Source organism: Aaosphaeria arxii, assembly GCF_010015735.1.
Source record: "Aaosphaeria arxii CBS 175.79 unplaced genomic scaffold BU24scaffold_12, whole genome shotgun sequence".
In the NCBI taxonomy this organism is placed as follows: domain Eukaryota; kingdom Fungi; phylum Ascomycota; class Dothideomycetes; order Pleosporales; genus Aaosphaeria; species Aaosphaeria arxii.
The window spans coordinates 847,264-866,205 of record NW_022983485.1 but is presented as its reverse complement, the minus strand read 5'-3'; the positions used below and the strand labels follow the sequence as shown (position 1 = coordinate 866,205).

Genomic DNA, 18,942 nt, shown 5'->3' with positions numbered 1-18,942 from the left:
GGCTTCTTTGTTTTGGGTATCGCCTCATCCATAGAGAAGTCACCGGGGACTCCCGCAACGGTCCAGATGGCTTCATGCTTTTTCTCAGCTTCACATGGACTGTGGTGGCTACTCGGCGTGTGAGGTGGTCTCACTATAGAATCATGCACTTCGCAAGCAAGCCGATCACATCCATAAACTTGAAGGACTTCTCAATTAGGAATGATACAGAAAAAAGAACTTACAGTGAAGCCGTGTCAATTCATATGAAAGGCATCGAGTTGGCCAACATTTCTCTCTGGTTGAGCTTATCATCTTTCCTATCACAAAACATTCACATCGAAATTCTTGTTCCATCTTTACCAGATCTCTACTTTTCTCTTCGCAACAATGACGGACACTGGCGTTGGCAAACAAGCAAACGATCTCATCAACAAGATCAAAGTGTTCTTTGATGGACACAATGCATTGATCAAGAGATGGGAAGCTGCTAGGAAGCTGCCTGAAATTCCACCCGCTACTATCTTCGAGAAGCTTTGTAAATTCACAGCTTCTGTTGGAACCCAAGATCCAATTGAGAACCATGCTAAGTACATGGAAGAGCTCAAGACGATTGCAAAGCTTGTTGCAGGGCATCCAAACCCCTGGGAAAAGACTCTCCAGATGTTCCAGAAGGATGCACATGAGATCGTTGAGAATTTCAAAACTGCATCCGAAGAGAGCAAGACCGCGATGGCCGCAATAGCTAAAGTCATCGATGAGGCTGCCAGCGAAGAACATGACCTCTCGAAACATGTTCAGGAAGCTGCGGACATACTCGATCTCCTAAAGACCGAACACGATACTTCTGATCAAAATCTGAAGGATTTTATCGCCGGTGGCGGCGACAGCAAGAAGGGATACAACTTCGTCAAACAACTCAAAGAAGCTGATGCAAAGAAAATCACCGATACGGAAGCCGAGATAGAGCACGCAAAGTCAGAAAGAGACAAGTACGAGGGGTGGGCCTCTGAATCTCAACTCACCTTCGATGACGACAACGACTATTATGCTGATTTGGTAAGTCAATATACTCACGCACCAGTATCCTTATCCAGCCACTGACATCTTTCAGGGAAGGCAAAATGTCATGGAATCGAAAGCACAAGCAGAGAGAGACAACATCAAAATCAAGACCGGTCTTCTGCCCGGATACAAGACCACAGCTTGCAAGAGCAATAATGCATTCAAGAAAATGGACGAGGAGAAGTCGACACGCGAGCACTACATTGATGTGATGCAGCATCTGATCGACGCTCTGAAAGGATTGCAACCTGAGTTGGCAGCCATTTCTAAAGATTCAGAGTCAACCCAGAATAAGATGGAGGACGACCTTGAAGCGTTCACAGCATGCCACTCTCACGCTGGTTTCCTCAAAAATAAGGCTAGTCTGCTGGAAGACAAAATGCAGCGCTATCTACCTGAGCGTAGCAACCTTAGTGAGCGAGTGGTTGCAATCGTCAACCAAGGAGCATATTTCGCTGGCCGGCCTGTCATTCTGAATTGGCTGCGCCAAATCTTGTCTGAAGTTGAGAAAGCGAATAACTGGAAATTGGATGAGACTAAGGAACTGAGGAAGAGCGTTGACGCTGTGTCTGGGCTGCTCAATTCTGTTGCCAGCGCTGTTGCTGCGGGCAAACATGGCAAAGAGCTTCCCCAGCCATTGGCACTTACAATCGGTTGATTGAGTAGCAATACATTGCCCAATTGAGTTTCTGTTTAGTCACGTAGTTGAAATAAAATGAGGTGGATCGTCACATGAACGTGTTCACGCTGAGCCAAATAATTCTCTTGCTGAACAGAGACTGAGCATGCCCAAGATAAGCAACATCTTTTAGTCAAAGCTCAGTTTGGCACATTGTTGAATCTCGCAACCACCATTCCAAATGCGATAACAAAATACCGATCATGGTAGCCACGTGTTTTACCATCGGATTCATGCGTGGGCGGCCGTTCTAGCGGCCCGCATCCGCATAATCGAGACCGGTCCTTCAGCCACCACAAACGTCAATGCTCAGCTGAAGTTCTCGTACCTGTGAGCACGATGTGACCGATTTCAGATATGCTGCACTGGCTATTGGAATTTGTTTACTCACCCCGCATAACCCGTCTCGCTACCACCCGCTTGTTGCTTTTGTGTGGCTGCGGCAGGTACCTAACGTGTGCCGTAGTGCCGCATAACGACGCCTCCATAAATGTATGTGATGGACCAACATGGCTTCGGGAAGGGATCAGCTGTGATGAGCTTGTCTGGAACTATCGTATCATTTCAATATAGGATACTGCAGTAGTGTCCCAAGGTCGAACTATGGTCTGAGGTGTGATGGTTCTCGTTTACAGACAAACTATTGTTTTCTTCGACAGAGCGAGAATTGAAGAGATTCTCGGGTTCCCCGACACGTAACCATCTGAAATTGTCTAGACCCGGATTCAAAGAAGAAGTACCTTCGTGAGCGGGATGGTCCAGCGTTCTGTACGGATCTTTGGGTATATAAAGGGCGTTGACACAGTCGTACAGCTTCTATTCATTCCAAATTAAATAGCATTTTGTAGTTGACATCTCCAGACTACAATCTTCTCAAATTCAAAACTCTTTTCAATTCCTCAATTCCATCCGGCAAAACTTGTTTCGAAGCCACAATGGTTGACAAAAAATCCGACCATTTTATTATTGAGATCGGCGGCGAAGATGGCCAATATGCCATGGATATCCCCGCCAAGGTCGATCATTCCATCCTCCAAAATCAACAGAACTGGTTGCCAAAGTCAAAGTTCAATCCAGACAACGGAGACATGAACTGTGTCTGGGTGACTGTGGCTGTCTTGCTGGACACGACCACTGTCCAACTAGCCAAAGATACTGGGATCAACCAAAGCTTCATCAACGGCACCAACCTCGCGCAACTACAAACACTCTTGAACAAAAAGGGCCTGCAGTTCGTGATCTACGAGATCGAAAAGACTGCAAGTGGGGCGGAAAAGTACACCGTCGCTGGGAAGTCTGTTGCGCCGGACATGAGCGTACTCCCAGCTCGCCATGGTGCTGGCTACAGGCGTGCGGACGGCAGCGGACACATGGTCGTCAGAGTCCTAGACGACTCCGGCGATATTGAAGCCAAGAAGACTGGCGCAAACTACACTTGCTATCAGAGAACTGATAAGGGCGAAAATGTGGCTTGGGATGTGGCTGGATCACAGCTTGAGTGGGTTATGTTTTTGTTGCCAGTGTCGAAAGATGGCGCCGGCATTATATTGAATGCGAACAAAAAGGCGCAAAAGAAAGGTTGGAGCCTTTTTGGGTTGTTCAAGTAATGATCTGCAAGCGCTTTTGGGAAATTGGGACGGTGAAATGTCATAGAATAACACTTCGAGACCTATCCTAACTATATTCATCTACATTCACTCAACGAGATCTTTCTGGTGATGCAAAGTATTCCATGCTACTGACAATTTCACCTGTGATTGCGCTGAAGTAGCACATATTATGCAGAACACAGAGGTAAGGAGTTTTGTGCAATATTTGAAAAGTTCTCAGGTTTAATGGTTCATAGCTTAGTCTTAGATTCAAATCTAATCAGCCCATCTTGTATCGTACTAGCGATGTGTGTGCCTTTCTTGTAGTCCCACAAGCGGCTCATATGCAATCCTCTCCCTCCAGCCGCTCTCGACACCCAAGATTCTTGCATGTACCATTTCCGACCATCCCCGTCCTTCTCATCAGGCGAAATGTCACCGAAATTACAAAGTGGAGTTGAGCCCTCGTCGAACAATGTTGGATCCGCATTGGGGTGACTGATTCGCGGCTCTGGTGGGAGAACCAGATCTCTTATGCCAACGTGAAAGATAACAGTATGCGAAAGAGAGGCCATGCGTGTCCATTCCCGGCTGCGCTTCAGGTGGTTGGGAATAATGAACAGAGAGTTCCTATCTGACGCATAGAGATGGGCGCAGGCATGTAAATTCGCTTCTCTTGTGACAGTCAAGTTTGCTGATAGGGTCGGCGGATATGGTGCCGTGGGTAGTGGCAATGCTCCGCGCAATGTGTACAAGATAAGTTGTCTCCGGTCAATTGCCGCTTTGTTTTCGTTATACTTTTTCATGTCGACTTTGCGAAGATGCAGCCCCGCCACAGGATTGAAATGCTCGGGATGTGTAGGGAGATACGTCTCGCGAAACCACTCAGAATCCTGGGACGGCGCATTTGGGTGTTCCATCGGCTCGTTTTCTTTCCCTCCTAGCACTTCCTTGAAGCGCTCTTCGATCTTGACGGTATCTTGGACATCTACAGATGATGGCTCATCGCGTTTGAACGAGCAAGTACACGTGAACATGGTCCCCTTTTCCGCGACTTGGGTTACCGTCACAGAACGTGTACAATAATTATAGCCATCACGGATCTTGTGAACAGTATAAACAAAGTGTTCGCTTGGCTTCCCACCTAATATGAACCAGCCCGTGATGTTCTGAGTATGATCAGTTAGAGATTCATGATCACTAATTACGGATCATACATGGAGTAGAAATCCCTCGGAGATCGTTTGAGCTGCTGCCCATGCAGCTTGCGCATATACGTGTCCTCCATAGGTTCCATTCTCTCCACCAGTCGGAGAGTAGGCCTTCACAATTGATCGAAATGTGCGGTCGTCAATCTTCTCGAGTTCCATGACCTTGTCGAAAGGCAGAACATGGTGGTTTTCGTCGAAATAGGGCTTCGGCGTCATTTTCCAGTGCAGCAGTCAAGGGAAAAATTAAGATTTTACTACACGCGTTGTTGTTTTAAATGATGAAAAGAACGTGCATTCGATGGTACCTGAGTGTTTTGATGATGGTCCCAGGTACCTCGGGAGAGCACGAGTAAGCGCGCGGGGGCTGCGATCAACCCAAAGCCTGCCGAGCTAGCAGCACTTGGGTCGCTATGAAAGTTTGATTTAGACGTAAATCAAAAAGCCGCTGTCCAGAATAATAAAAATCATTGCGTCCTCTCGAAAGTAACGCAATGATACACTAGATTATCCTTGATGTGGAACTATCTCGAGCACGTGATTGAATGCTGTAGCTGCCGATGGAATCTCCACAGTAGAGCGGCGCCATTTGCATCGTACGTTTCTGTCCCTTTATTAGGGATTACACGAGTAAGATCCGACATATCGAAGACAGCCTGTCGGCCGTCTGTATAGTGCTCGTGCCTTTGGACTGTGCTAGAGAATAGGACAGAACATCCTGAGAGGTTCGGACTTAGGAAAGCCTTCATTCCAGTTATTCATGATTAATTATCTCGTGAATATTGAGCCTTGAAACAATTGAGGTCGAAGTCATTATTGATATTCAATTCATTCTCTTCTGAGTACGAGTACACATTTGTGTCTCAAAGAGGGCTCTATTTTACGTCATTGCTTGGCGACGATGTCGGACCGACATCTCTGTGTTGACTGTAGTCGTATCGTTGAGGCGGAGAATTATGGGGAAAGCAAATGGAGAAACAATGAAGGAGCGGCAGGATACGAAAGGATTTAGGAGAAAGAATCCACCGCGTGTCACAGTCTCCAAGCCGTCTTACTTGGAGGCTTGGGCGGATAGTTACTTACGGCCAATTGCATACGAGCTTTTGGGTCAGCGTGAGATTAGGTGAATAGGGCAAATTGATATCTGCAAAGAAATACCTTGAGCGATAACACGGATCTAAAAGTTTTAGTTTGAGTAGACCCGCAAGCCAATCTTCCTGCTAATAAATATCAAATATAATGTGTTTAATGGTTATAGTTCGGGCCTTTTGGTCAACCCCGAATGCCCCGCGCGTTATACAAGGCACTCCACTTAAATCCATGACTGCATGACGTGCCATCACACTGCAGAAGCCACGATACTTCCATAATCCTATAAAGCCCGGGCGCTGATTTCTGCGGGACGCTTACTTCCCTAACTTTCCTTTTACTTTCCCAATTGACCTATTTTCTTATCCTGCGATATGTCTCTAACTTCTAAGATATCGGATGTGGCCAATGCTGTCAAAAAACAAGTTCCCGGCTTATATGTCGGCGTGGACAAACACAAATGGTGGAAAGAGGCTGTGGTCTATCAGGTTTGTTCGAATTAATATTGCTACCTGTACTTTCGCTAATAATGCTATAGATCTATCCAGCATCATTCCTAGATACCAATAATGATGGATGGGGAGACGTGCCTGGAATAACGCAAAAGCTCGACTACCTTAAGGACCTGGGCGTCGATGTAATTTGGACATCCCCAAGTAAGGTTGAAACAATGTATTGCAAGTCAGTAAATTAATATGTTGTAGTTTACAAGAGTCCTCAGGCGGACATGGGCTACGACATCGCCGACTACGAAGATATTGACCCCAGCTATGGAACCCTGGCCGATGTCGACAACCTAATCGCCGAGTGCAAGAAACGAGGTCTCAAACTTGTCATGGACCTTGTCGTAAACCACACTTCCGATCAACATGCCTGGTTCCTGGATTCTCGTTCTTCCAAAACCTCACCAAAACGTGACTGGTATATCTGGAAGCCCGCCAATTATGATAGCGACGGTAATCGACAACCGCCTAACAATTGGGCGCAGATTCTTGGAGAAGCGAACAGCGCATGGGTCTGGGACGAGACTACACAAGAATACTACCTTGCCAATTTCACACCAGAGCAACCTGACCTGAATTGGGAGAACCCAGACGTGCGCGAGGCTGTTCACAATGTGCTTCGATTCTGGCTTGATCGTGGGGTCAGCGGTTTCCGAATGGATGTCATCAACCTCATCTCGAAGAACCAAGATTTCCCCGATGCGGATATCGTTGTAGAAGGCCACAAATACCAACCTGGCTGCAAGCACTACGCCAACGGTCCCCGTCTTCACGAATGGCTTCAAGATCTCAACAAGCAGGTCTTGTCCAAGTATGACACACTCACCGTCGGCGAGATGCCATTCGTACGCGACGAAGACGAAATCATCAAGGGCGTAGGCGCAACCAGAGGCGAACTTAACATGATCTTTGCTTTCGATCTTGTCGACATTGACAATGTCCCCGGTGACTTCAAATACACCCTACACCCATGGGATGCTCGAGACATGAAGAAGATCATCAATCGACTGCAGAGACTGATGCTTGAGCGAGACGGATGGAACTCGGTCTTTGTAGAGAACCACGACCAGCCCCGCAGCGTGTCGAGATACACCGACGATAGCGACGAGTGGCGCGAATACGGCGCAAAGCTGCTTTGCTTGATGCAAACATCGCTTGCAGGGACACTATATGTTTACCAGGGTGAGGAACTTGGTATGCGAAATGTGCCTGCTAGTTGGGATCCAGAGGAGTACAAGGATATCGAATCGATCAACTTCTTCAACAAGTAAGTTTACAATAAAATCCATTTGTTGAGAGCCGAACTAACATACGTAAAGATACAGGCAGATGTACCCCAACGACGAGGAAAAATTCGCCGTTGCCCGTGATATCCTGCAGCGCAAATCGCGAGACAATGCCCGCACTCCAGTTCAATGGACATCTGCCCCCAACGCAGGTTTCACTTCCCCGGATTCCAAGCCATGGATGCGCGTGAACGACGATTACCCTACCGTCAACGCTGAGGCACAACTTGCGAATCCCACACCCGCCCCTGGCCAACTCTCTGTCCACGCATTCTGGAAGCGCGGGCTCGAGAAGCGGAAGGAGCATAAGGATGTCTTTGTGTACGGAGATTTTGAGATCATTGATCCCGATCACGACAAGGTTGTCGCTTTCAGGAGGTGGAATGGTAACAAGGCTTTCCTTGTTGTTCTCAACTTCTCCGGTGAGACTGTTCAGTGGGAGGGACTGGGTTCGCATCAGGCGAAGAGGTGGGTTGCGGGCACGTATGATGAGAGGCAGCTACCGTCGAGGAACAAATCTGGAACCATTGAATTAAGGCCATGGGAGGGTCTGTTGGGTATTGCTTAAATTATTCCATTCCAGGGTTATTAGACTACATACTTCCAAGAAACGCCTATCCCAGGGTTTAATCGTACAGTGAGACAGAAAGAGACCAAACATCTACCTTGACCATCACCATATTTGACATGCGAGAACAAAATCCCATCCTGGACGTGATAAGAAATACCCAATTGCCAATGTTCTCATCTCTCGTCAATCCATTATTCGTGATCCATTGTTCTCGTCAGTTAATCGTCCTCAGTTGCCTTTGGATGCTACCTTTCCCGTCAGCTTGTGCTCGAAGACATCTGGATCGAGGATCCTTCCAGTCTTGTCGCGGAATCGGCTTGCAATCCTGAGCCACAACATCTTATTGTCATCCTTGAGAATCTTGGCAACGAGAGTCAAATCTTTCATGGAGAAATTTGCATCGGGGTAGAGCTCCTGATAGACGGTTGAGGCCGTGGACTCCGTATCATCGTCCTTCTTCTTGTCGTCTTTCTTTTTGTCGCGCCTCTCACGCTTCTTGTCATCATCTTTCCAACTGGAGTTGGACTCGCTCTCAGACGAACTGTCGTTGCCCCAGCTAGAGGAGTCATTGCCCTTTTTGGTGGAGTCCGAGCGACGACTGGATTTCTTCTCCACCGATTCTTCATTATTCCAGCTAGAGTCATTGTTCTTTTTGGCGGAAGCCGAAGGACGACTGGATTTGGAATGATGTTTAGAACGAGACTTAGAGTCACGGGAGCTTTTCTGGCTTCTGCTAGAGCTTTTATCTTGGGGCCAGCCTGAATCGAAAGTTTCAGCGGGTGCGCCTCCAGTATCCCCTGAAGAATTCTTCCAATCCGAAGTACCGCCACCATTTGAATCTCCATTGCCATTACTCTGATCTTCTCCGTTTGCATCGTCTTTAGAACTCTTGTTGTCGGTGGTCTTGTTGTCTTCATCATTGGTCTGCCAACTGGGGAGCACATCTTCGTCTTTCTTGTCAGCATTATCCCAAGATGCAGCTCCGCCGAAACCGCCATTGTTATCGTCGTTAGTGTTCTCCTGTGGTGATTCCCATTTGTTCGCTCCCTCGAATGTTTCGCCCATGCCACCACTGTTGTTTCCTACATCAGCCGCCTCTGTGTCCCAGGTGTTTCCCCAAGGCTCTGCATCTCCACTCTGGTTGTTACCAGTATCGGCCGTTTCCCACGATGAGGCTTCAGTCTTTTTCTTCTCCGCGCCATCCTGTTTTTCCTGCTTGCCTTGATTCTTGTTGTTGTTCTTTTGCTTCTGACCTTTACTGCCCTTGTTGGTTTGGGATGGCCTCCAGTCCGCTGGCTTGATGTCTTTGAACCTCTTTGTTAAGTCTGCCTTGCTCTTCCCCATCGCTTTCTCGATCGTTGCCCACTGTTCACCTGCGTTCTTCCGCTCCATAAGTTCGTCATCCTGCTTCTTGGTCCAACCGCCTGCATCCTCTTTGGGATCTTCATCCCAAAGGCCACCCATGCCACCTAACATGCCAATCTTAGATTCGCTCTTTGCAGCCTTTGCCACAGTGGATGCGGTCTTTCCCTGGAGGGCCTCAGATGGTAACTTGGCGAGGTTCTTCGCAGTGAGCAGACGCTGTGCAGTCTGGAGTCTTTGGGGGAAAGAGTTAGGGAGACCTGAAACTTTGCCTTTACGGCCATCACTGGCGACGTACTCAATCATTGCGCCAGGTGAGCTGACCTATTTAATGTTGTGAGTGAAGGAGAACAATGTGGGGGAGGGCTGGTGGAACTGACAACTTCTTTGTAGGGGTTGTGTATGGGTGGAGTGCGGGGTTTGAGAGGTTTCTCGCTCCAGCCTAAGAGGTAGCTTTTGGAGATTCTCATTTCCTTGGGAGGCCATTCTGGAGAGGCCATGGCGGCGGGACTTCGCCTTCACCTTGGAGGCCAGCACGGAGCGGACAATTGAGTGACTTCGCCGAACGACGCCTCAAGTAGAAACAGGAAACTAAAAGAGGAGTCTGCCTCAGAACAGAGAAGTAACGCAAGGGTTTAACAAAGCAATTGTGGTTGTGTAGAAAGCAAAATAACCGCAAAGGTGAGAGAGTGGGAGTGTTGACTTCAGAGGCCTGTGTTGTCTTGGCGACGGCAACAGTGACCATTTCGCAGACATGACAACATTCATAATGAAAACAAACAATCACTTCTCACTAGATACGCGTTGGAATACACGTGCAATGCATTTTCGCCTCGATCAAATGCCTCTCCAGTGTTTATAATACAGACGTCTATCTGAGTTACCATTTCGATGCTAGGACCATGCCCAATCACTTAGTCAAGATTTGGGAAACATCGAAGAAGAGACGGGAAAAATTAATTCTCTATACTATTATGGATACAAGAATTGAAGCATACACAAGACATCGGCTGCAGTGTATCCTACGAGCACTACCTGGACAGGTAGTCGGCATCCTTAGTATAGTATAATTAGGTATCTAAGGTATACAACGTGGAAGTAGCACTCTCATATATTCCTGGTGTATGAAAATTACAATCTGACAGCCAGCCGATTTGAGGAGCATCGGAATTGATTTTCAAATTTCAACAATGGCCATATACAACTGCTCGTTCGGCATTGGAAGGGCGTCTTGATAGCGAAGTGGCCCGTCTGTGGTCGCGTGACCCTGGCTTCTTATTGGCTCAGTGAGTGAGGTAATCTTAACACTTCTACATCGCAGTGACACAAGACTCAGAATATGTAACGACTGAGTGACAGGTTCTTTATGATGTCTTTTCGACGTTTAATTTTGATGACAGAAAAGCGTGTGACTATACAGATTGGGATAGGTACCTCGTGGTTGATGCCAGGGGTATGAATGTTATGCATATCGGCCCGATGTTTTCCCGACTGATCTCGAAAGCTGGCATCACCTCAATCTTGGCAATAGTTTTGGAGCATCAACAATCCCGATCGAACTTTCTACAACTGTAAGACGACAATTTTGAAGATGCTGCTCCCCTCTTTTGGTGTCCTCGCTGCGGCGAGCAGCTTGTTCTCGCTAGCTGCGGCGCACAACATCCAGATGAAAGCGTACATGCGGGAATGCTTCCACGAGCAGCTTCACAAGGACGACAAGATGACCGTGACTTTCCAAGTTGGTGACAGGGAATTTGGAGGAAGCGGAAACATTGAGATTGATTTCTGGGTACTTTACTACCCTGTATCCTTAATTGTCCACTTGCTAATTCAATTGCGATAGATTGAGACTCCCTCCCGTAACTACCAGATTCATCAACGCGGCGTATCCTCCGGCGACCATTCCTTCACTGCAACCGAGGACGGAACATACACATACTGCTTCAACAATGAGCATTGGGGTGCAAACACAAAAGAGGTGTCCTTCAACGTGCACGGAATAGTATACGTTCCCGAATCTGAGGCTCCACAAGATCCTTTGGAGAAGGAGGGTATGTACACATGGATGTTGTGACATGGACAGAATACTGATGGTTTCAGTGCGAACTCTTTCCGAGCTTGTCTCGCAGGTCAAGGACGAGCAGGGTTATATCATTGTCCGCGAGAGAACACACAGAAACACTGCCGAAAGCACGAACGCGCGAGTGAAGTGGTGGAGTGTTGCCCAGCTGTTTGTTCTCATCGGCAATGGAGTCTTCCAAGTTTGGTGGTTGAAGAGGTTTTTCGAGGTTGGACATTGCTTGATCACGCATTTTCAGTTCCATTTCACTAACCAAGAGCTCAGGTTAAGCGTGTTGTTTAAGCGATTTGCCGTGATGGTACACTTATGTCCGATTATTTTCAATCTTATAAGGCGGCTTGATACACAGGACCCAATCAGCTGCATCAGTTTGCTGCTTAGGCGTTCATACGCTTCCGCAAACCAGGCATGGACGGAGTAAAGGCAGTGTTTACGAGTGAAAGCTCACCTCAAGCAATGCATCGGTTGCTATTCTTCCTCAGTGAAATCACCGCATCCCTAAATGTACTCTTCACAGTGACTCACTCCTACATAGCAGTTGCGTGCGACTTATTACTTGCAGTCTTCTTCACAAATTTTTTTTCAAAATTGTTTGTTTACACAAACTGAGGCCTGGCCATTTTTCGTAACATCAACTGACAAATCACATGTGTTGCAGCTCATCATCTCCCACTGCTGAAAGCAATGGGCACGCCATCGAGTCAAAGTGATTGTAGGGTGGCAAATCTTTCACTTGCTCGCTGCCGCCGCCATGACCACCACGTTTTCCTAAAGTGATTGACGACCTACACCTTTGCGTCAACTACTTAAACCCCAACATAACACTCCCACGCTCCATAGTTGCATTTTCCTTGTCATTGAGATCACTCAGCTAACGCAGTAGGCCAGTATTTGGTTAGCCTCGGTTGTGTTTTGGAAATTCTTATCACTCTTGTCTTCCATCTTCAACTTTTGGATATGGTTGATCAGAGCGAACCTCCGCTGCCAAGGGGTGCAATCGCTATGCGAGGGCGTCGTCCCTGGTATGGGCTCATGCCTGCTAGATTGGATAATCATGGTATGAGGCCTCCAGTCTCGCAGACTGCTCCTGTAAGTCAACGCGCGCCAGCACGAGCAACTGAACCGCATCGAGGGAGAACTAGAACTCTTCGAACTTCGTACCCTCCTCGCAGTTCAACCGAAACACGCGGACAGGGGCAGCGACTTGAGTCTCAAGCGCCTCGTCATGCTTCACAGTAAGTCTTTTTCGTCTTCCGTTCGAACATCAAGTCCAAATTTGATATTCACGCTGTCATACCATTTCCCACCAGCTTCGCTGTTTACACTACTCTAACCAACTCACTAGACATGTATTCACCAACGTTCCTTCGCGATCCCAAGCTCAAGCCAGTGAGCGAACGCCATCGCAGCTCGCGCTCGAGGAGATGGAACGTCTGAATGACTTTTGTCGCGAAAGCTCAGAACGGTTCCGGCGGACTGGATCGTATTATGAGCACCCACCGCGTGATCCGCAGCTGACACTGCCTCCGATTCGGAATGTAGGAGGAATATTCCAAACCCCCGGTTCAACCATCACCTACGATCTCCAACGGGTCAGGGAGAACGGTCCTCTCTTCAGGGAGCAGTTCCGTGATACCTCAACTACGCCTTCTACAGTTGAGCACGACCTCCAGCGACCTAGGGACAACCGTCCTCTTTCCAGTGGACCGCCGATTCCACCTCGTCCAGTTGGGTCTGGTCGCCAACAGCCCAGGCCGCTTGAAGTTCCTGCACGGGAACCTGCCAGAATCCATCCAAGAATACTACAGGAACGTCAAGCTGCGCTTGTAGATCCTAGAGCTAGGAATCCTCGCGGGCAGCAGCATCTTTTCCGCCCGGGATACTTCCGCCCAATTTCCTATAATTCTGCTAGAGATGAAATCCTTGGCCACCCTTTTAGAGATGGAGACCGTCGCCAGCTTGCTCCAGCGCCAGCACGAAACCCAGTCTTGCCATCTGCATCCCCCAACCCCGAACAACCCCCCCTGGCAACCAAAGATCCCGCTCTACCTGAAACCCCCGAACGCAAACGCAAGAACGCTCGAAACCCCGCCGCCAAACCCCGGAAGCGCAAATCCCTCGCCGAACCCACTCTCCCCACCCGTGACGAAACCCTCCCCCCACAACCACCCGCCATCGACCCAGACACCCTCCCCCAGTCCATCACCAGCGACTACTCCCGCTACAAGTGGTCCGTCCTCCTCCTCCAAGTCGACGCTCCCTCCACAGGAGGCCCCGCAAAAACAGCCTACGACACACTCCAGCACTTCCTCTCCTTCGAGCAAACCCGCCGCACCTTCGAATGGCACGTCCACGTAACCGAAGGCTTCATCGCCCGCGGCGGCAACCAATCCTCCTTCGTCGTCGCTTACAACGCATGCAACCCGTTCTCCGACAAGGACCTCTTCAACACCACCTCCTTCGGGTACTACCACGGCGCCGACGAGGACAGCATCCAGTGGCTCACCGTGTCGTTCGGCGCGCAGCTCGAAATCATCGACATGTTGAAGAACGGCGTGAGGGAGGCGTATAGGTGGAGGGTTAGCATGCGCGCGGATGAGAAGAGGTTCCATCGCGCGTACTGGCTCGCGGCGAATATGCTGCCGCTTGGTGCGCTGCTGAACCGTGCGGCTATTTCCCCGCCAGCAATGACCACCGCTACAAACAAAGAAGTGAGGGAGAAGGCGAATACGGAGACGACGCCGTCTGCGACGGGTGTGGAAGACCTGAGCGACGAGGAGGTGCCGGAGAATACGGGCATCGATGTCACTATCAACACGGCCAGGAGGAATTGGAGGAACGTCGAGGAGCAGGCTATGAGGTACCACTCCGGTCTGCCTACGCTCTTGAACCATGTCGTTGGCGGGTCGGAATTGTAATGACGGCGATTGGAAGAGTGCGGTTTGGTGGTGAGGCGTTTGGGCTTCTGGTGATTGGGCTTTTTTCCTTTGCGGTGTACGATGAATCCCTTGTGACGGTTAATACTCACGATTGCCCATTTCCCTATTCCCCATACGGTATGTGCTTTACGAAGTGCGCCACCGCCCAGCGTCTGAGCTCCTGGAGCACGAAGGAAAACTCATATGTGGAACAGTACCAGTGTTACCACCCAATGTATAATAGACACCAACACATCAGCGTGATATCGCTCCACCCGTTCAACATGTATGAGCAGTGGAAAAGATAGCAAGGCTCTCTAAGAATACACAAGAATGAAAACAAAATGTATGAAAATGATTCGTAGATGTGCCAATTACTATCGTGACAAGGGCATACGATGGAAGTATTTGGCTGTTATGTTTGGCTACTTACCACCTGTGGTGTATGCCACTTTCTTCGACTCTCCCCTTCTTGGTTGACTTAGGTTGTGTATAATTGCAGGCCAGTAGGCAGAATTTTAATTTCTTTATTAATCGACTGACTATCTGTCCGTCTAACCGGCCAGACTCATACATCCGTACATGCCTTGACTTCCTACTTTAATCCACCCTCTACCAGAACAGAATGTATCTCTCAATCCTGACGACAAACCACAAACCTATCATATCATCAACAGTGCCCCGAATAATCATAAACATCTATCCCTCTCCAACCCTACTCCTCTCTATTACCCGTCAAACCCCTCCTTACTCCACCTCTTCGTCTGCCAAACTCAACGTCTCGATGTTAGCTTCCAATCCCGTTCCGTCACCACCGTCACCAATACTTTGTTTCGTAGCTTTCTTCCCGGACTTCCCTGCCCTCTTCTTCCTCTTGCCAGGTATACCGCTGTTCACTGATGTGAGCGCGGGGGCCTCACGCACCCAGCGTGATATGGCCTCCGCACGCTCGGTCGAGATCGGGTATTCGCGGCCGTCCTCTTGGGCCCAACGCTTCGGGGCTTGTGGGTTTTGATTCTGCTGTGATGTGGAAGTAGGGGGTGGTGAAGGGCCGGTGGGGGATGAAGAGGCGGCTTCTTCGTCTTCTTGGAAGCGGCGCTCGCGGGCGGCGACGGCGCGCTGGAAGGATTCTTCGTCGACGACCCGGTCGTCGGCGAGGGCTTCGAGGATGGCTTCGTGCTTCTGGCGGTCGCGCTTTTGGGCGGGAGTTTCTTCTTGATGGTGGGGCGGCGGAGGCTTTGTTGAGGTTGTGGCGGTGGAGGATGAGGAAGTAGAGGAGGCGGGGGTGCTAAGGGCGTCGCTGGGCAATTTACTACTGCCGCCAGCGTGGCCTGGGAGAGGTGCTGGGCTACATAGAGTTTCCCAGGACATGGAGAGACCTATCCAGTTTCCTGCGCGGCGGAGGACTTCGATCCAGTCTGCTCGGGCAGGAGAGCGAGCGGCGAGGAAGATGGGGTAGCCGTCGCAGACGCGGGCAAGACGGGCAGCATTGTGGGCGTGCCGGAGGAGCTCCTTGGGTGGAGTTTGAATAAGAGAGTGACAGAGAAGGAGGGAGTGTAGGGCGTCAGTGAGGAGTGGGTGGTAGGTTATGCGCTCGTGGTACTCTGCGAGCGCGACGGCAGCAGCTAAGTTGGCGGAGCTGGCAGGATTGGTAGATGGATGCGGTGGGTATGGAGGCAGAGAGGAGGGAGGAGAGGCGTCGAAGAGCTGGCTCGACTTAAAGATCTCTGGTGGTGGCAACTTAGGCCACGCTGGTCGATCGCCATAGGGGGTGTTGGGTTTGCGATGTGGCACCAGTGCTTCTGATACTGGGGAGGAAGGTTTTGATGCAGAGTCCAAAAGACGGTTTAAGGGTTTTTCTGTACCTTGTGTTGGATTTCTGTAGCCATTAGCCGAGTTCCCAACACGGCGAAGAAACTCTTCCGCTTCGTCTGCAGACAATCCTGGCGTGTATTCGAAGTGAGAAAGGAACCCAACGTAGTCCCGGATGGCACGCTTTGCATTCGTCCGGACCTGCTTTCGAGCCTCGGCCCTTCGTTGATCATCTTTCAGTTCCTCTAGCGTTATTGGTATTGGGTCTTCTCCAGCAGCTGTTTGTGCGTCTCTTCGAGCCTTCGCCTCCATGGCTTCCCTTAGTCCATCTAAAGCATCATGTACATGTTGACAAGCGATCGTGAAATACACACCGGCGCGATGGAACAAAAGCTGCGATTCAAGAGAACTTGGTTGATCTTCTTCGGGTATTTTAACCTGCTGTTTCCAATCTCGACCATGTTGTTCCTGCATGGTCTTCGCCAGAACTAATTGGTCTTTGCCTGCGCGATGCTGCGCGGCGAGGTACCGAGCAAGCGCCAGTCCTTCCGACAGGTCCTTCGCGGAATTTAGAAAGTCCTCTTTGAATATGCGCGTCAACGCTCTCGTCCTCCACGGCGATCCGTCATGCGGCCTTTCTGATATTATCTCATTCAGAGTATCCAGCGGCGTGAATCGCGCCATCATCCTGGAAGGTATCTTCTCATGGAAAAAATGAACATATTTGGCATCTACGTCATTGGGGTTCCTCTGCAACACCAGATGGGCGACATCTTCCAACGTAGAAGCCGATTGCATAGTGGCGACGCTGGCCGCAATCTCGTCCAAGTGATAGGCCTGGCTCAATTTCGCCGTTGCCATTTCGCGCATGCGATGTTTCCGCTCTCTACTCAGTTTTGTATTTCCCCCACCTCCCCCATACCCTATCCCCAGCGCTGCGGCGTTCCCTAGCATGCCATTCCCTGCGTTTAGTGAGTTGGTCACAGCTGCGGACGTTAACCCGTTGGTCGCTCGAACAGCAAGACTCGTAGCCTCGTCAACGGCCTTTCGGATCTTGACGACATCGTAGAACACGGCAGGGTCTATGGGATGCGGACGTGGCGAGAGGTAATTGTTATGCGCAAGTGATTCGAGGACCTCTGGGGGTAGCTGGAGCCAGGGGCCATGAAAGGAAGATATGTAGCGCCAATGCCTGTTGGGGTAGAGTCAGTATGGTGATTTCGTTGGGGAGGAACGGCCGTAAAACGGTCTGTAGAACATGCCTCCCATGAGACCTACTTATTGCGACATATTATGAGAGCAGAAGTCGAAGGCCCTGTGGCGGGCTTCTTGGATGAGGATGCGCCATTGACGTTGGCGAATGGACTTGAGGATGATGCGCATGAGGACGGGCTTGGAGGGATCGAGTTGCCATTGGGTTCGTCGACGACCCGGGAATTCTTCTTCCTGGCCATTGCATCGAGTGTGCAAAGGAGTGAAGGAGCATGCGACAAAAAGAATGTTACTATTAATGTTAATGTTAGAGCATGTATCTTTGTGGAGGAGTGAATGGTATGGGTATTGAGTCCATAGTGGAGTAACCAAAGGGCATAAATTATTTCGTAACGTCTCTCTCTCCTCTCCCCTTTGGGTTTAGCGGGTCTAGCTGTTTTGAGCTCCCCTTAGCTCCTTCTAGCTCCCACTAGTCGCAAATCCCCCATCAGTTCCTCTCCTGGTCTTCTCTCTCTCTTCTTCATACTTTCCCATCCCCATATAACAATCCCATCTCCACTTCCTTTCCCGTCTCATCGTTATTCAAATGGCCCTTCGAATGTTGCATTCCATATTGCCTCTTTGATAGAATATTCGACATCAATATCCTTCATAACTGCCATCGTGTACGATCGACTCATGCCTCCTGCCCTTTTGGGATCACACAACCACTACGCCGCTACCATTGAATGGCATGAACAAACAAACAAACGAACAAACACATCAACAAAATTACTGAACCCAACTCTTCGTACCAGATGCAGCCCCGTATGCATATGCCAAACGTTACACTGCATCAACAGCGAAAGGCTTGAACTCGCGCCCAGCCAGAGTTATTATGGAGCCAGTACTCCGTAATTATATCGGAGAATAAAAGTCTTGGTGGATGATCGATTTCGTGGGGTAACATCCACTTCATCGAAACGCATAACAATAACTCTATCCGGGCTTTACTTATAACAGGCTAGTCCAACAGCACATCATCATCCTGAACCCTCGTCACCATCACCATCACCCAGCAAGCACGACTTCTTCGTCCAACCTCATCTCCTTTCTTTATTTAGCCTCCCACATTACCCAATCCATCCTCACTGCCGGGGTCTTGTAATCAAGATCCGCTCCTTTTGATCGTCGGCATGACATGAAACAAAACATTCAACGACACCTCGGCCTCTTCTGTGCACCGGCCCGCGATTCCTGCTTCGAAAACCACAGGGATCTTCGCGCCCGTTCCGCTTCCGTCCTTTCGATCATCCTATTTCCACCTATCAGCTATCCTCTTCCTCTTCCGCTCATGCTTGATATGTGTCGCAAGCTGCAGCCTGCTTACACTTGATGTCGCCAATAAACAGAACGAGGACGTGTGATCCCATGGATACTGACAGGGGCTTTTTACCAACCAATGTCTTGTCGAAGCTTGTGTAGAAGCTTATACTGTTTCGGGTCTCACTGCACCATCACGAGTGAACAATGCCGCAGCTACTATTCCTGGCAGAAGCGGGGCTATTCACAACCGCATCAGACAAGATTAAGCGTTGTAGAGCAATCCG

The 18,942-nt window shown here is 49.5% G+C and overlaps 8 protein-coding genes across 8 annotated transcripts; 5 read left to right on the top strand and 3 right to left on the bottom strand.

Annotated features, from left to right (window-relative positions):
- Nucleotides 1-306: 306 nt before the first annotated feature.
- On the top strand, nucleotides 307-1,722 carry BU24DRAFT_473281 (uncharacterized protein). The gene is made up of 2 exons (XM_033532772.1): nucleotides 307-1,038; nucleotides 1,094-1,722. The coding sequence occupies exons 1-2, from the start codon at nucleotides 370-372 to the stop codon at nucleotides 1,700-1,702; spliced, it is 1,278 nt and encodes a 425-aa protein (XP_033378438.1). The 5' UTR covers nucleotides 307-369; the 3' UTR covers nucleotides 1,703-1,722.
- A 936-nt stretch (nucleotides 1,723-2,658) lies between these two features.
- On the top strand, nucleotides 2,659-3,330 carry BU24DRAFT_467584 (uncharacterized protein; the record flags this gene model as incomplete). The annotated part of the gene is made up of 1 exon (XM_033532450.1): nucleotides 2,659-3,330. The coding sequence occupies one exon, from the start codon at nucleotides 2,659-2,661 to the stop codon at nucleotides 3,328-3,330; it is 672 nt and encodes a 223-aa protein (XP_033378437.1).
- Nucleotides 3,331-3,561: 231 nt separating this feature from the next.
- BU24DRAFT_379449 (acyl-CoA thioesteras-like protein) lies at nucleotides 3,562-4,828 on the bottom strand (the record flags this gene model as incomplete). Its single annotated transcript, XM_033524696.1, has 2 exons — nucleotides 4,530-4,828; nucleotides 3,562-4,481 (listed from the first exon to the last, which is right to left on the bottom strand). Exons 1-2 carry the CDS (start codon nucleotides 4,737-4,739, stop codon nucleotides 3,564-3,566), a joined length of 1,128 nt encoding a protein of 375 aa, XP_033378436.1. The 5' UTR covers nucleotides 4,740-4,828.
- Nucleotides 4,829-5,884: 1,056 nt separating this feature from the next.
- On the top strand, nucleotides 5,885-8,032 carry BU24DRAFT_400788 (glycoside hydrolase family 13 protein). The gene is made up of 4 exons (XM_033525467.1): nucleotides 5,885-6,097; nucleotides 6,148-6,265; nucleotides 6,314-7,379; nucleotides 7,432-8,032. Exons 1-4 carry the CDS (start codon nucleotides 5,984-5,986, stop codon nucleotides 7,964-7,966), a joined length of 1,833 nt encoding a protein of 610 aa, XP_033378435.1. The 5' UTR covers nucleotides 5,885-5,983; the 3' UTR covers nucleotides 7,967-8,032.
- Nucleotides 8,033-8,197: 165 nt separating this feature from the next.
- BU24DRAFT_473278 (uncharacterized protein) lies at nucleotides 8,198-9,831 on the bottom strand (the record flags this gene model as incomplete). Its single annotated transcript, XM_033532771.1, has 2 exons — nucleotides 8,198-9,655; nucleotides 9,712-9,831. 2 exons carry the CDS (start codon nucleotides 9,829-9,831, stop codon nucleotides 8,198-8,200), a joined length of 1,578 nt encoding a protein of 525 aa, XP_033378434.1.
- Nucleotides 9,832-10,900: 1,069 nt separating this feature from the next.
- Nucleotides 10,901-12,021, top strand: BU24DRAFT_428131 (supernatant protein factor, C-terminal domain-containing protein). The gene is made up of 4 exons (XM_033529401.1): nucleotides 10,901-11,120; nucleotides 11,175-11,382; nucleotides 11,432-11,619; nucleotides 11,676-12,021. The coding sequence occupies exons 1-4, from the start codon at nucleotides 10,923-10,925 to the stop codon at nucleotides 11,691-11,693; spliced, it is 612 nt and encodes a 203-aa protein (XP_033378433.1). The 5' UTR covers nucleotides 10,901-10,922; the 3' UTR covers nucleotides 11,694-12,021.
- A 359-nt stretch (nucleotides 12,022-12,380) lies between these two features.
- Nucleotides 12,381-14,658, top strand: BU24DRAFT_455247 (uncharacterized protein). Its single transcript, XM_033531362.1, has 3 exons — nucleotides 12,381-12,500; nucleotides 12,606-12,646; nucleotides 12,757-14,658. The coding sequence occupies exons 1-3, from the start codon at nucleotides 12,414-12,416 to the stop codon at nucleotides 14,327-14,329; spliced, it is 1,701 nt and encodes a 566-aa protein (XP_033378432.1). The 5' UTR covers nucleotides 12,381-12,413; the 3' UTR covers nucleotides 14,330-14,658.
- A 207-nt stretch (nucleotides 14,659-14,865) lies between these two features.
- BU24DRAFT_428130 (uncharacterized protein) lies at nucleotides 14,866-17,464 on the bottom strand. The gene has a single exon (XM_033529400.1). It carries the CDS (start codon nucleotides 17,000-17,002, stop codon nucleotides 15,077-15,079), a length of 1,926 nt encoding a protein of 641 aa, XP_033378431.1. The 5' UTR covers nucleotides 17,003-17,464; the 3' UTR covers nucleotides 14,866-15,076.
- Nucleotides 17,465-18,942: the final 1,478 nt, after the last annotated feature.